The sequence below is a fragment of the Lutra lutra genome, chromosome 5 (assembly GCF_902655055.1).
Source record: "Lutra lutra chromosome 5, mLutLut1.2, whole genome shotgun sequence".
NCBI lineage: Eukaryota > Metazoa > Chordata > Mammalia > Carnivora > Mustelidae > Lutra > Lutra lutra.
Genome location: NC_062282.1, coordinates 80,057,420 through 80,070,330, shown reverse-complemented (window position 1 = coordinate 80,070,330; position 12,911 = coordinate 80,057,420). Strand labels below are relative to the sequence as shown.

Here is a 12,911-nt window from a genome sequence, read left to right as displayed (position 1 = left end):
GAGAATAAAAGGAGTCATAGAACTACCCAGAAATAAAACTAAAAGTCATCTCATAAATTCAGGAGTAAAATCCCAAAAAACTAAATATGTTTGCTAATTTTCTCTTATTTTAACTATTTCTGGGCAGATTAATGCCCACACTCTTTGCAGTTGCAGTTATTTAAATGATACATGATATCTGATAACTTGATCACTTATGTGCCTATCTCACTAGAATATTTGATTTACTTGAACTTTGCATTTTCTAATTAAAGGGAGAATTTAACATAAAGGTTAAAGTTGCTTTTTGAATGCAAAGCATGCTGAACTAAGAACTTGAAGACCTGAATTCTAAATATCTATGTGACTTTAGGTGAATCATTTCATCTGTCTGACTCCTTTCAGTGTCTTCATGCATAAAAAGAGAACTCTGGATTAAGTAATTTTTAGGTCCTTTCCAACCCCAGTGGTCCCTGAAGTGGAGTGAAGAGTTCTTCCATTGATGTTCCTCTAGGTTGCCAAGCTGTCCAAGGAACTGGAAGATGCCAAGAAAGAAATGGCTTCTCTCTCTGCTGCAGTTACTGCTATAGCCCCTCCTAGCAGTGCTACTGTTCCCCCTGCTCCTGGCACTGTTACTCCACCCCCAGCCCCTCCTTTACCAAGAGAGCTTAGCATACCCCCACCACCTCCTCCTCCGGGAGGTGATACCATTCCTCCTCCACCACCTCCCCCTCCTTTGCCTGGGCATGCTTATATCCCCCCGCCCCCTCCTTTGCCTGGAAGTGTTGGCCCCTCTGTACCACCTCTTTTGTCTGGGGGTGCTAGCATCCCCCCACCCCCTCCTTTGCCTGGGGCTACTGTCATCTCCCCACCCCCTCCTTTGCCTGGGAGTACTGTCATCCCCCCACCCCCTCCTTTGCCTGGGAGTACTGTCATTCCCCCACCCCCTCCTTTGCCTGGGAGTACTGTCATCCCCCCACCCCCTCCTTTGCCTGGGAGTGCTGATATCCCCCCACCTCCTCCTCCCTTGCCTGGAGGAGCAGGAATGCCACCTCCCCCTCCTCCTCTTCCTGGTGGTCCTGGAATCCCTCCACCCCCTCCATTTCCTGGAGGTCCTGGAATTCCTCCACCTCCACCTGGAATGGGTATGCCTCCACCTCCCCCTTTTGGATTTGGAGTTCCTGCAGCCCCAGTTCTGCCATTTGGATTGACCCCAAAGAAGCTTTATAAGCCAGAGGTGCAACTCCGAAGGCCAAACTGGTCCAAGGTGAGAATTTCTGTCCATTTTTTCCTCAATAGATCTTAAGAAACCAATTTAGTTTCCTACTTTGTATTTTGTGCCCAGGTGGGCTTCCGTTTCTTACGGTTGGCATCTTTTTATCTTCAGGTTCCACTCTTGCCTATGTTTATTCAGCACATACTAGGCATCTTCTGTGTGCCAGACATCACTTTGGAGAATTCTTTGAGCCTTTTACTCTGCTACAAAACCTAAACATATCCTTAAGTTAATGTTTTTGGCCTTTTCTTTGAGGATATGAGTGCCATGGTTATCCACAGTTTGATAATAGTCGTTTCACCAGGCTGTAAGCTGCTGATAAAGGTGCTGATCTGAGAGCTGTGGATTGATGGATATGCTCTGCTACCTCTTCCCTGTAAATGAGCTACAGAGGACATGTGTTCATGGCACAGTATTGTTTCCTCTCTGTGTTCGAGGCCCCTGTGATTCTGCTTCAGCCTTCCGCTTCCAGAAACCAAGTAAAAGGAGCTTAGGGGTTTACTTATAAAATGAGCAAGTATGTCATAGTTAGCCAAATTGATGGGGAGAATATAATGTAGAATAAGGGAAGATGTGAAACACAGCCTCAGTACTTCTCAGTTTAGAGGATTTGAGGTTAGAAGGAGGATAAGCAGCATAAGTGAACCTAGCTCTCGTATGAACTGGAAGCACTATGTCCTTCCACGCGGAGCACAGCTCTTCTGTGTCTCCAGTTGGTCACTCTAGTAAGACATTGCTTAGAGCCACCACCCACCTCACCCGCATCTTGGTCAGTTTTCTAGGATGGAAAGTACAGGGCTCCACTTAGTAACACTTAACACCCTCCCCATATCCACAGTTTGTTGCTGAGGACCTGTCCCAGGACTGCTTCTGGACAAAGGTGAAGGAGGACCGCTTTGAGAACAATGAACTTTTCGCCAAACTTACTCTGACCTTTTCTGCCCAGACCAAGAGTGAGTACCTTCCTCTTTCATGCACAGGTCCAGTATAGGACTTTGAGTATCCTTTAAGTCAGTCTCCCATTCCTTCCCTTCCCTGGGTGAGAATTGAAGAGAGGTGGTTTTTCCCATTCAGAAGAAATTAAGATATTTTTGTATTATGGGGACACTGAGGTTGGGAAAGAAAACTTGTGTTTTCGTATTTTTCTTCCCCAATGTTTTTCACATGTAAGTATTTTTCATCAGTATAACATGTTGGGGATATGAGATTAAGGTGACATAAAGCTCATTATGGGCCCATTTTGATAATACTCTTGAACGGATTCTGGCACTATCTTTAAGGTACCATCCCAGGCCTACAAACGTAATTATTAAGGGTTGGGCCAGTCTTTAACAGGTTAGGTAATTGAGTGACTGTCTACAATAACAACCATGTGTGATTCTTTTTCTTTTCTTCCATTTCTTTTCAATATCTGATGCTTTCATCTTCCTGGCCCTTTGTTCTTCCAGCTTCAAAAGGTAAGAATACAGAAGAGCCTTTTATTGGTTATCTTGAACATTAGAGACAAGATGTAACAGATGTAAAGGAATTTCTCTTTAGAAAACTGAGATGAGATAGGGGATTGATTTATCTTCTGTCTCTCTCTCTCTCTCTCTCTGTTTTTTTTAAGAGTCCAGAAGGATCTGTAGCTGTGGTGTTTAACTGACAGCGTAGACAGTTGTTGTAAGTTTAAGTCAAAGCTGCCATGTAGTTGTTCTTTCTTCAGAAAGCGAGGGACTCCTTAAGTACTAATACCATCAACTTACATTACTGTTGTGTTTTATGGTCTTCCAAGTGCTTTAACACATACTATTTCTTGGACCTGCCCAGAAATCTTAAGAAATAAGCAGGTTGTGTATTATCTCCATTCTGTAGCATGTTTGAAATGAATATAGGTAACTTGTCCAAGGTCAAAAGACCAGATCCAGTGATCTTGTCTTCTGGTCCATGGTTTTTTGCATAAATTCTCGCTTTTCTTTTTCACCTTCATACCTTCCTCTTTGTTCTAGAAGAGCTGATCTGTTTTGCCCTCTTCTTTCTTCACTTCCTAATTCTTGTGGTTTTGTGCTGCCTTGTGACAGGGCACTTGTAGTTATTTCCCCTGAGAGACTCAGTGTTTGAATTTAATGACAGTTATGGCCTAATAATTTTGTATTTCCATCTTACAGGTTTTTTGTTTCCTTAGAGGTATATTTTGACCCTAGTGATGAAAATTAAGTGCAACTTTTGAGCATTTCCCTCTCTTTTCTCTGCCACCCTCCCGCCCCCAGTAAATAAGCATTTAGTATTATTTTTTCCTTAGGTGAACTGATGGAACCAGGCTGCAGTTTGTTCTATTAAGGAGCCTAACACTGCTAGGTGCCCTTGGTGGCCCCTAGTTAGGTGTGTCTATCTGAGAGTATAAGATTGCTGGGCTCAAGTGTGACCTCTTGCCTTTCACTCAGGGCAAAGTGGCCTTGTACTGTAGAAAAACTGTCATCTGCTGAACTAAAGTGTAGCCAAGGGGTTGACTTCCACCTGCTTAGTGAAAAATCTGGGCATAGTGACTACTTAGGCTATTCTAGTATATCAGCGAAGACTAGTTGGACAGAGAAACTCAAAATCAAATGATATCCTAATTTGTAAGTTCACAGAATCTACCTCTGCGTTGGCCTCTGGTATAAGTCCCTTTCTCACACCTGTGCTCTGAGCACCACTGCACCTGCACGCTGGCTGGGCCCCTTTCCTCCCACCTTGGCCACCCCCTTCTTCTGTACATTTGTATTACTAGTGATTATAGTGAGGTTTTCTGCACTTCCATGGTTTTCCTTGGCATTTTATTTTCACTGATAGTGTTTTAAAAATTGATAGTGTTTTAATTGATAGTGTTTTAAAAATACTCCAGCAACGGGTACCTGGGTGGCTTAGTTGGTTAAGCAACTGCCTTCGGCTCAGGTCATGATCCTGGAGTCCTGGGATTAAGTCCTGCATTGGGCTCCCAGCTCCACGGGAGTCTGCTTCTCCCTCTGACCTTCTCTCTTTTCATGCTCTCTCTCACTGTCTCTCTCTCAAATAAATAAATAAAATTAAAAAAAAAAAAAAAAAACACCAGCAAGACCCTATCTTATCTTTTCTCATTTTCAGCCATGTAACCACATTTTTAAATGCTCCTTCAGCTTTCAGATTCTGCCCTAGACTACTTTCTTTTCATTGAAGATTTTAACTTTCTACCAGCCTTGGCTCTTTTTTCCCCCAAAAAATCATTCTTAGAAAATTCTGTATCTTAATCTGGAAAAAAAAATGAATATGACTTGGTTGATTTAGTTTAATGGAGTATTGATTTTCAGGTAGTAGTAATCCACGCTACTAGATTGCTGCTCTTGTGATGAAGGAAATTCCTAGCTAGTCTTTAAATGTCCTTAGCTTCTTGGGCACATGGATGGCTCAGTTGTTTAGGCAACTGCTTTTGGCTCTGGTCATGATCCCGCAGTCCCAGCCAGGATCAAGTCCTGCATTCAGCTCTCTGCTCGGCAGGGTGTCTGCTTCTCCCTCTGACACCCACCCCCCATGCTCTCTCTCTCTCTCTCATAAAATAAATAAAATCTTTTTTTTTTTTTTAAGTTAAAAAATAAATATCTTTAGCTTAGTTAGCGCTTTCAGGTGTTAAATTGGCACTCTGTCTTAATTTCCTCATTTTTCCATTAGGAGACACTAGGGGATATGTTCACGAAAATTAAATCATGAGCAGTTTTCCAGACATTCTAAATCTTAATGATGTAATTTTCCTGTCAGATACAAACTTGAGTGTTTACTGTTTACCTGACTGAGTGACCCACAACACTCAGACACAACAGAACTTCCTGCTGCTCGTCACCCTTGCTGTGTCTGTTATCATTCATTTCCCCCAAATAAGAAACACCTCCCCCTTTTAAAAATTCTTTCTTCTTTGGATTTTTAATGTTGTCTGATTTATTTTTTCCTTCTCTGTTTACCTGCTCTCTTTTCCTTTGCATTAGTCTATAAATCTTTGATGATGCAAGAGGTATTAGAGTGTTGGCGTGTGTTGAACATGTCTCTTGGGAACAAAATAGGTGCTTTAATACCATCTGCAGGGGCCTCAGCTAGCAGCCAGAAGTGCTGTAGGGACCCCATGCCATGTGTAACTTCCACTGTGATCGTGCTAATTTGCCTTTGCCTTTCCTGATACAATTTTGAACAATTTCTCTTGGTGCTCAGGCTGGCAAACTCAGTGTAGACTTCCCGATAGTCCCCTTGCTCACAACAACCCAGAAACACTTAGTAAAAAGGGCTTTGGTTTCTTAGTTAAAGTTTTTCTCAGCAAAGGAAAATCAAGCTTTAGCACCTTCAGAGGTGAGTGCTCAGAGGACCCACATCTCCTCAGTATGAAAGCAAGGTTTCTTTTGCTTCTGGTACTTTAAACATGTCCAGTATAAAATTTCAGATCTTTATCCTTAATCCCGTTTTTTTAAGTAGGTAGCCAGTTTCAGTTTCCACGTCTCTTATAGTCTGAATATTGATGATATAGTTAAATGATAGATGAATACTCATTACCACTCCATAAATATTCTGTCCTTCAGATAAAGAATTGGAGACACAGCTTGAATAACTTTTCCTAGGCTATATCGTAAGTGCCAGAGACCAGATTCAGACTCTGGGGTGTGTGACTTCTGCTTCCCAGAAGCATATGTCCCTGTCCTAAGAACTTCTGGAAGTTTAGATCCAGACAAAAGATGAAAGAAGGGGATTTGCTGGCTTTTGCCACCACTTCATTCATTCAGGCACTTCTCTTTAGTCCTTGAACTGGCAGGTGACTCTTAGTACAAAAAAGGAGCAACAGATTAGGGAAAGTAGGTGAAATGCTGGATATTTAGGGGTGAAGAAGAGGAAACATGTTCTGTTTCTAGTATATTCAACTGTAACAAAATGAATCCAATTGGAGAAATAAGGCCTGCTTATCTAGTCCAATGGAAGCCCTGCTTAGATGATTTTAGGCCATTGGTTACCAGACTTGATGAGGAAGTTATTTGTACATGAAGTTTTCATAATATTGCATTATTTCCTCTCTCACTTGATAAACACAGGTCACTGCTATTTGTTAGATATGGCTATATCCCCCTTATATTTTACTGATAGCCAAAACTTCCTGTATACTCTAGGAATAGACATTAACAAGAACACCCACCTCACTCTTTACATCTGCCTCCTGTGATCAGGGATCTCCAGTCACTGCATCATATGGTTCAGGAAGATGTGAGCCTTTGTATTCAGAGAAGAAACCAGAGAGGCGAGCCAGTCTTCAGTATATACTATATTTTCTCTTAAACATTTTTTCAAACAAGATTAGTCTCTTGTTTTTGAACTCTTGACTTCCTATAAATCATAGATTTACTCAGTTTATTCTTTGTCAGGGAATATTATGAATTCAGAGCTGATAGGCAGTACTATAAAACTTTGAGTTCTTTGCACTTTCTCACCATCCTTACGGCTATCAGCAAGGAGTGTTTTATCGTAGTCTCTTTGTTGACTCTCTCTTGAATTCGTTGGGAGCGTGTTCAGTAGTTAAACTTTTTTTTTTTCCCAATTTTTTTTGGGGGAGCATTTTCATCACTGTGATGACCGAGGTCATTATTTGTATGAATGAGATAACTAGTTTTTCATTCAGCTTTCTCTCTTTTACTCTCTTTTGTTGATGACATGATCCCATGAAAAATAGTATGTGTTGAAACTGTGGGAGGTGCTAACTGATGTCCTAAGTACAGTGGCAATTTCCTGTTTAGGTTTATTCCTTTCTTCCAAAAACCTTTGGAGCTCCTAAGATCCATAAGCTAGTTACCCTCAGTAGGTGTGCATTGGTCAATATGTAGTGTTAGACCCCCTCCCTGTTAAAGTATGAGGTGCATTGTGGGAACTTTGAGCATCAGAACAGTTCTCCAGGTGGTTTTCAGCAGTAATTTAGAAAGAACTCTGGTAAAAAGGAAGATCTTGACCGGGAGCTAAGAATTTTATATACAATAACTGTATTCTAGTTAGGATTTGACTCTGTGTCAAACCCAGTGCAGACTTCCCGATAGCCTGCAAGAGCCCAGGGTTTGTGCTCTTGTCCCACAAGTCATAACTGTTGGCAACAATAGTCTGTTGCTCTCCCAGAGCTTTGTTGGTTCAGTCTTCAAGAACAGCCTGTGATGGGGAAGCAATCCCTTCTCTCCCCCGAGATTGAAGGGTCTTTTTTCTTTTCCCTGTAATTGTGTTCTTTTATCTTTTTTTTTTTTTTTTTTTTTTTTTAAGATTTTATTTATTAATTTGACGGAGAAAGACACGGCGAGAGAGGGAACACAACATGGGGAGTGGGAGAGGGAGAAGCAGGCTTCCTGCTGAGCAGGGAGCCCGATGTGGGACTCCATTCCAGGAGTCTGGGATCTTGACCTGAACCTAAGGCAGACGCCCAGGCACCCCATCCCTGTGATCCTGTTCTGTCCACTAGGTGGCACTCCTTCAGTTGGATCTTTATCAGGAAATGTCCAAGTGACTCTTTACAGTTTCTGCAACTTTAACCCCTTGAAACAAGATTTTGTTAGAGCTCAACATGCTCCACCTTAATCAGTGAGTCTCTTCACAGAAAGATGTCTGTTCTATCAGTTCCTTACTCCTCTCAAGTGTATAGAATAAGGACTCGTGCTATTTAAGTGAGTATTTGTTGGGATTGTTGTCTTTTAATTACTAATATTCTTGCGTTCTGAGTAGGATCAGACTATTAGTGCAAAGTGTTTGGGAAGTTCCATTATATCAAATGGTACTTCCTTGTGATTTTAAAAAAATCTGGGGCATCTGGTTTCCTCAGTCATTTAAGCGTCCAACTCTTGATTTCAGCTCAGGTCATGATCTCAGGGTTATGAGATCAAGCCCTGTGTCAGACTCTGTGCCAAGCGTAGAGCCTGCTTAAGATTCTCTCTCTGCCTCTCCCTTTGCCCCTCCCCCCCACCAATCTCCTGCTTGCACGAGTATAGGTGTGCACTCTCTCTCTCTAAAAAAGAAAATAATAATAAAAGACCTAAATCTAGTTCTATCACCTAAGGTTATGATGAGCCCTGCACATTTGGATTGTCCTCTCTCATCATCAGGAGTATAAAAAAATAAACTACCCCCTCTTACATACCTCTTTCTACTCCCAACCTTTCCATCACTATTTACCTTGAATTTCATTGTATCTAATACTAGCTGTTTATCTTGGTTTATATTACTTCCTATAGGGAGCCCCAGACTTCCAGGGCACCCTCACCTCCCATACTCGAATCCCAGGAAGGTTCTTTGTATCTCCTATTCAGTTTCCTCCTCTGATCCTCCCTGAGTACCTGAAACCCATTCTTTGTGCCCTCTGGAATTCATTTTCCATTACTAGAAAAAGCTCCTCTGACATCAACTTCACCTTGGTGATCTAACAGAGACCTGGCTTTCCCTCAACGCTGCTTTCCTTCTTGCCCCCGCATCTGGTGGGTTTTTCCTCCCATAAACCTCATCCCAGTGGACCTGGACCCAGAGATGGTGTAGATGTCCTCTTTGTTGTCTATTGCCACTTTCAGATCATGCCACCTTTTTCTTTGCCAGAACCCCATAATTTTGGATCTCATGACATCACCCAGTTCCTCTCTCAGCGCCGGTCATCTACAAACATCCCGAGTTACTCCTTATTTCTCGGCCGGGTTGGCTGTTCCCGCTCTTGGCGGTACTCCCTGGCCACTTCCATCTTAGTTCTTAGCAATTATACACAAAAGGTTTGTGATCCTACCAATATGCTGGCTTCACAGTTCCTTGAAATGTTCTTTTCCAGTGATCTTGTCCTCTACCTTACCCTACCCATTCAGCTGCAGTCTGTCTCCAATCTTAATTTCATGCCACCCGTGTTCTAGCTTTTTACGTCTCTCTCTTTAGGACCGGGACTGCCACAGTCCTCCAGCCCCACTGGGACATCCAGTCCATTTGTCCTATCCCCTTTCACTGTGTTTCTGCTCCTTGATGACTTCACTCTCCTCTTCAGCTAAAATTTTGTGGCTAATCATTATAATAATGACTGTCTTTGATGTTTTCCCCTTCCATTACCTCTTTCTGATTTCATCATAGGTGATTGGCAAAACAAGTCTGTCTCTCTCCACCCTGCACAGGTAGTACAAGTGAATGTGAGTGGAAAAAAAACCAAACACCTGGTCCTCCTAGATAGACTTTCTCCTCTTGGCTTTCAGGAGAGCAGACGCTCTTACTCTCCTGCCTCCCTGACTGTTCATTCTTCTGGCTCCTGTCTGCTCAGTTTGCATTGTTACATGCCCCCTTGGTCCTGCCAGGCAATCGAATATTAAATACTTCGAGTCCGTTCAACTTCCCACTCTCTTAAATGATTATTTCACTTTTTCTGTCTCCAGAGACCCAACACCCCCATTTTCATTCTCAGTTGAGCATGTTTTTCTTCCTGCTTCACTGAGAAAACTGAAGCCATTGGAAGAGGCACTTCTGTGGATGTCCAACATTACTGTACCGATTCTCTGTCTTCCTCTCTGTTACCATGGTCCTGTCTAAAGCCAGTCCTGTACTTCATTTCAACAAATGCATAGAGTACACTAAAAATAAAAATTAAAAAATCTCCCTCTCCTTTCCTGGAGTGACTGTGGTTAACATACCTTTCACCTGCATGTATTACTCTAATAAAGGAACGAATGAAATCCTTTTCTTTTGTAGCTCAGGTGGGGGAAATATGGGAAATTTTCATAGAAGTTTGCCAGAAATTTAAGGGGCAGGGAAACTGAAGATAAAATTACATAAATATGATCATATACACATTTTTAATGTAATCTTGTGATCCCATGTGGTAGATACTGTTTTGCATTTTGCTTAATATGATTCAGCACCTCTTGATACCATTACACAGAGATGCACCTCATTATTTCTAATAGATAGTTTTATTCTTTTTTTTTTTCTTTTACGATTTATTTATTTCAGAGAGAGAAAAAGTGAGCACAGTTGGGGTGCAGGGAAGGACAGAGGGAGATGGAGAGAGAATCTCAAACTCCCTGCCAAGTGCAGAGCCCCATGTGGGGCTTGATCCCAGGACCCTGAGATCATGACCTAAGCTGAAATCAAGAATCAGTTGGTTAACAGACTGAACCACTTGGATGGATAGTTGTATTTTGTGAAATGCAATATAAATTTGTACAGCTGATCCATTAGTGAGAAATGACCAGTTTTTATAAGTAGTACTGTAGGAAAAATCATATTTATCTGTGTGTTCTTGCATTTCTGCACAGTGAATTCTTAAAATTTGGGGGCACACATTGCTGGGTGTAGGATTGTACCAATTTACCCTTCCATCAAAAATAAGAAACTACTTACTGTAACATCTGATGAGGGAAACTGATACCTCGTTTTAATCTGACCATTAACAAGATTGCACCAGAAATTTTCCTTCATACATTGACTCTTTGTTTCCTCATCTGTAAAATGAGACAGATAAACCTAAAGATATTTCGTAGTTTGAAACTTCTGGTCTTGTGTTTTTTTCTTCTTTCTGCTTGCATAAGCTGTCTTTGGTGTTGCCTGCTCATCAACTGAAACTCCTTTGATTGTTTACTAAAAATGCTTGTAGTGTTTTCTTTGTTTTAATCTGCTTTTCATTCTTTTTTGCTGCACTGAAGTGGGGCATTAGAAATTGCTGCTTGTTAAAGAGCTACACTGTTGTAAAACTGTGAAACTTTTGCATGAAGGTTGCTGGTTTAGTTTCCACAGAAGACTTTCTGGTGGAGATTTAGGGAGGGTGTCATCAGATAAAGATAATTAAACTTTAATTCTTTCTAAACTGTAGGAATTGGATACATCCGCAGTGTGCAGTGTGCACTTTCTCCTTTTCACCACCAGATGGCACATGGATCGCTTCTGTTTTGGATGTGTCATTGTTACGTCTGGGAGTGATGCAATCACGTTAGAGAGAGCTGACCTCTGTTGGTTTCAAATACCAATTGCATGGTATGCTGCCCTCTATCGTCAGTAAATTCATTTGGAGGACTGATCAGTAAATTACAACAGAAAGCTGTTAACTTGCCGTTTTACAAAAGGGTCCTCCCCCCTTGCAGCTGCTGTCTTTTATAGGAGCAACATTGTATTTTTTGGAGGGCATAGAGGCTGGAGAATATTTTCGGTTTTGTTTGAGTCTGGTAACTTCGGGAAAGCATAGCCTTCCTTTTAAAGTGCTAAAAGAGAAAATTGTTTTTTTATCAGCTTGGTAGTTAGTTATGTACATATTTGTGACCCCATGATATACATATTCCTAACCCCATCTCTGTCTACCCTGAATAGTTACTTGAAGCACATAATACAACTCGCTGCTGATTATATACTCGTAAGTTCCCAGAGACCATATGCTGTATTTGTTTCCTTGACGGAATTCCTTGGCCGACTTTGGGGAGAGTTTGCTGGTGCAGAAAGGTTTTTACTGTCAACCCCTTTGTTAACTCCTAATTATCCCAAGATAAACCCAGTTTTAGAGCCTCTTTCTAGCTATTCGAACTTCAGTGTGTTCCTCTAGTACTCCTTTTGACACACATAGACTGAAGCTGTATCTTTTAAACCCATGGCATCATCCAGCATTATCTGCAGATTTCAGATTTGATATTTGATAAAGTGTCTTTTTAAATGGTCTGAGGCTTCAACCAAACAGGAAGGGTATCAGTATTGTGTAAACTTCTGTCATCTTGAAGTCAGTCCCTGCACTAAGGTGTCTTTTTCTGTCAGTAATTCCCAACTTCAGTGTGTGTAAGGATTACATAAGGAGCTTGTTTGTTAAAGATTATAAATTCTTTGGCTGTTCCTCCAGAGTCAAAGTTTCAGGGACTGTAGGAAGAGAAGTTTCTAATAAACACCTCAAGTAAGTTTGTGGTGGTAGTTGGAGTAACCTGGCTAGATCCACGGCTTACGTTTTTATTTAGTTTCCATTTTCCAGAAAAAGCTGCTCTGCTTTTTCTCATGATAATGTTTTGATGTCTTTCTGAGATTTGGGTAAGTATTACCCTTGTTTTTATGGAGATCCTTCAGATCAGTTAGTGGGCAAGCTGACATTTTCTGTGGACTGCTAACATTTTGGAGGCTCTACTTCAGGGACACTTGTTTTTACAAAATTTTTCTCTTGCCATTTTCTCTTGCCAGATCTCTCATTAGGCATCTTTGAAGGATGTTTTGAAGAGGTTCTCTGAGTCTGTGAAGTAGCTAGGAACTACTGAGAGACTGGGGAAGCTGGAGGGCAGATGATGGGAGATCTCTTGGGTTGTATAACAAAGATGGAGTTGTGTCAGCTCAGGATGTCCAGAACAGGATGAAGGGGCTGCAGCTATGCAGATATAACTCTTGTTCTTATTCAGTTAGTCCCTCACCATGCAGAGTAGGGATCGGAGATGTATGGAGGAGGAGAAGTGGGATCTAGGAAATGGAAAGAGCAGAGCTGGGCTTTGGGATAAGCAGGAGAGTGAGTGACCCAGTGTTCTCAGGCTGCTACTTGGTGGAGCCCAAAGCAGCTGCCTCAAGGGAACAGCACTGTTCTCAGCATCCCTTACATGCTTCAGGAATTGTTGGATATGAACTTACTTTTCTGCAAATATGGGACTCATCTCCCTGCAAACATGAGGTTAGAGGCAGACCAGTTTTC

The 12,911-nt window shown here is 41.6% G+C and overlaps 1 protein-coding gene across 7 annotated transcripts in view; it reads left to right on the top strand.

Annotated features, from left to right (window-relative positions):
* DIAPH1 (diaphanous related formin 1) overlaps positions 1 to 12,911 on the top strand; it is a 97,410-nt gene that overhangs the window by 42,754 nt on the left and 41,745 nt on the right. For 5 of the 7 annotated variants that reach the window (XM_047730297.1, XM_047730292.1, XM_047730290.1 and 2 more), the window contains 3 exons: positions 494 to 1,246; positions 2,094 to 2,208; positions 2,704 to 2,712. In XM_047730297.1, coding sequence (XP_047586253.1) covers positions 494 to 1,246; positions 2,094 to 2,208; positions 2,704 to 2,712 — 877 coding nt within the window. The remainder of the gene's footprint in view (positions 1 to 493; positions 1,247 to 2,093; positions 2,209 to 2,703; positions 2,713 to 12,911) is intronic. The other 2 variants (XM_047730293.1, XM_047730291.1) reach the window with 1 other exon arrangement.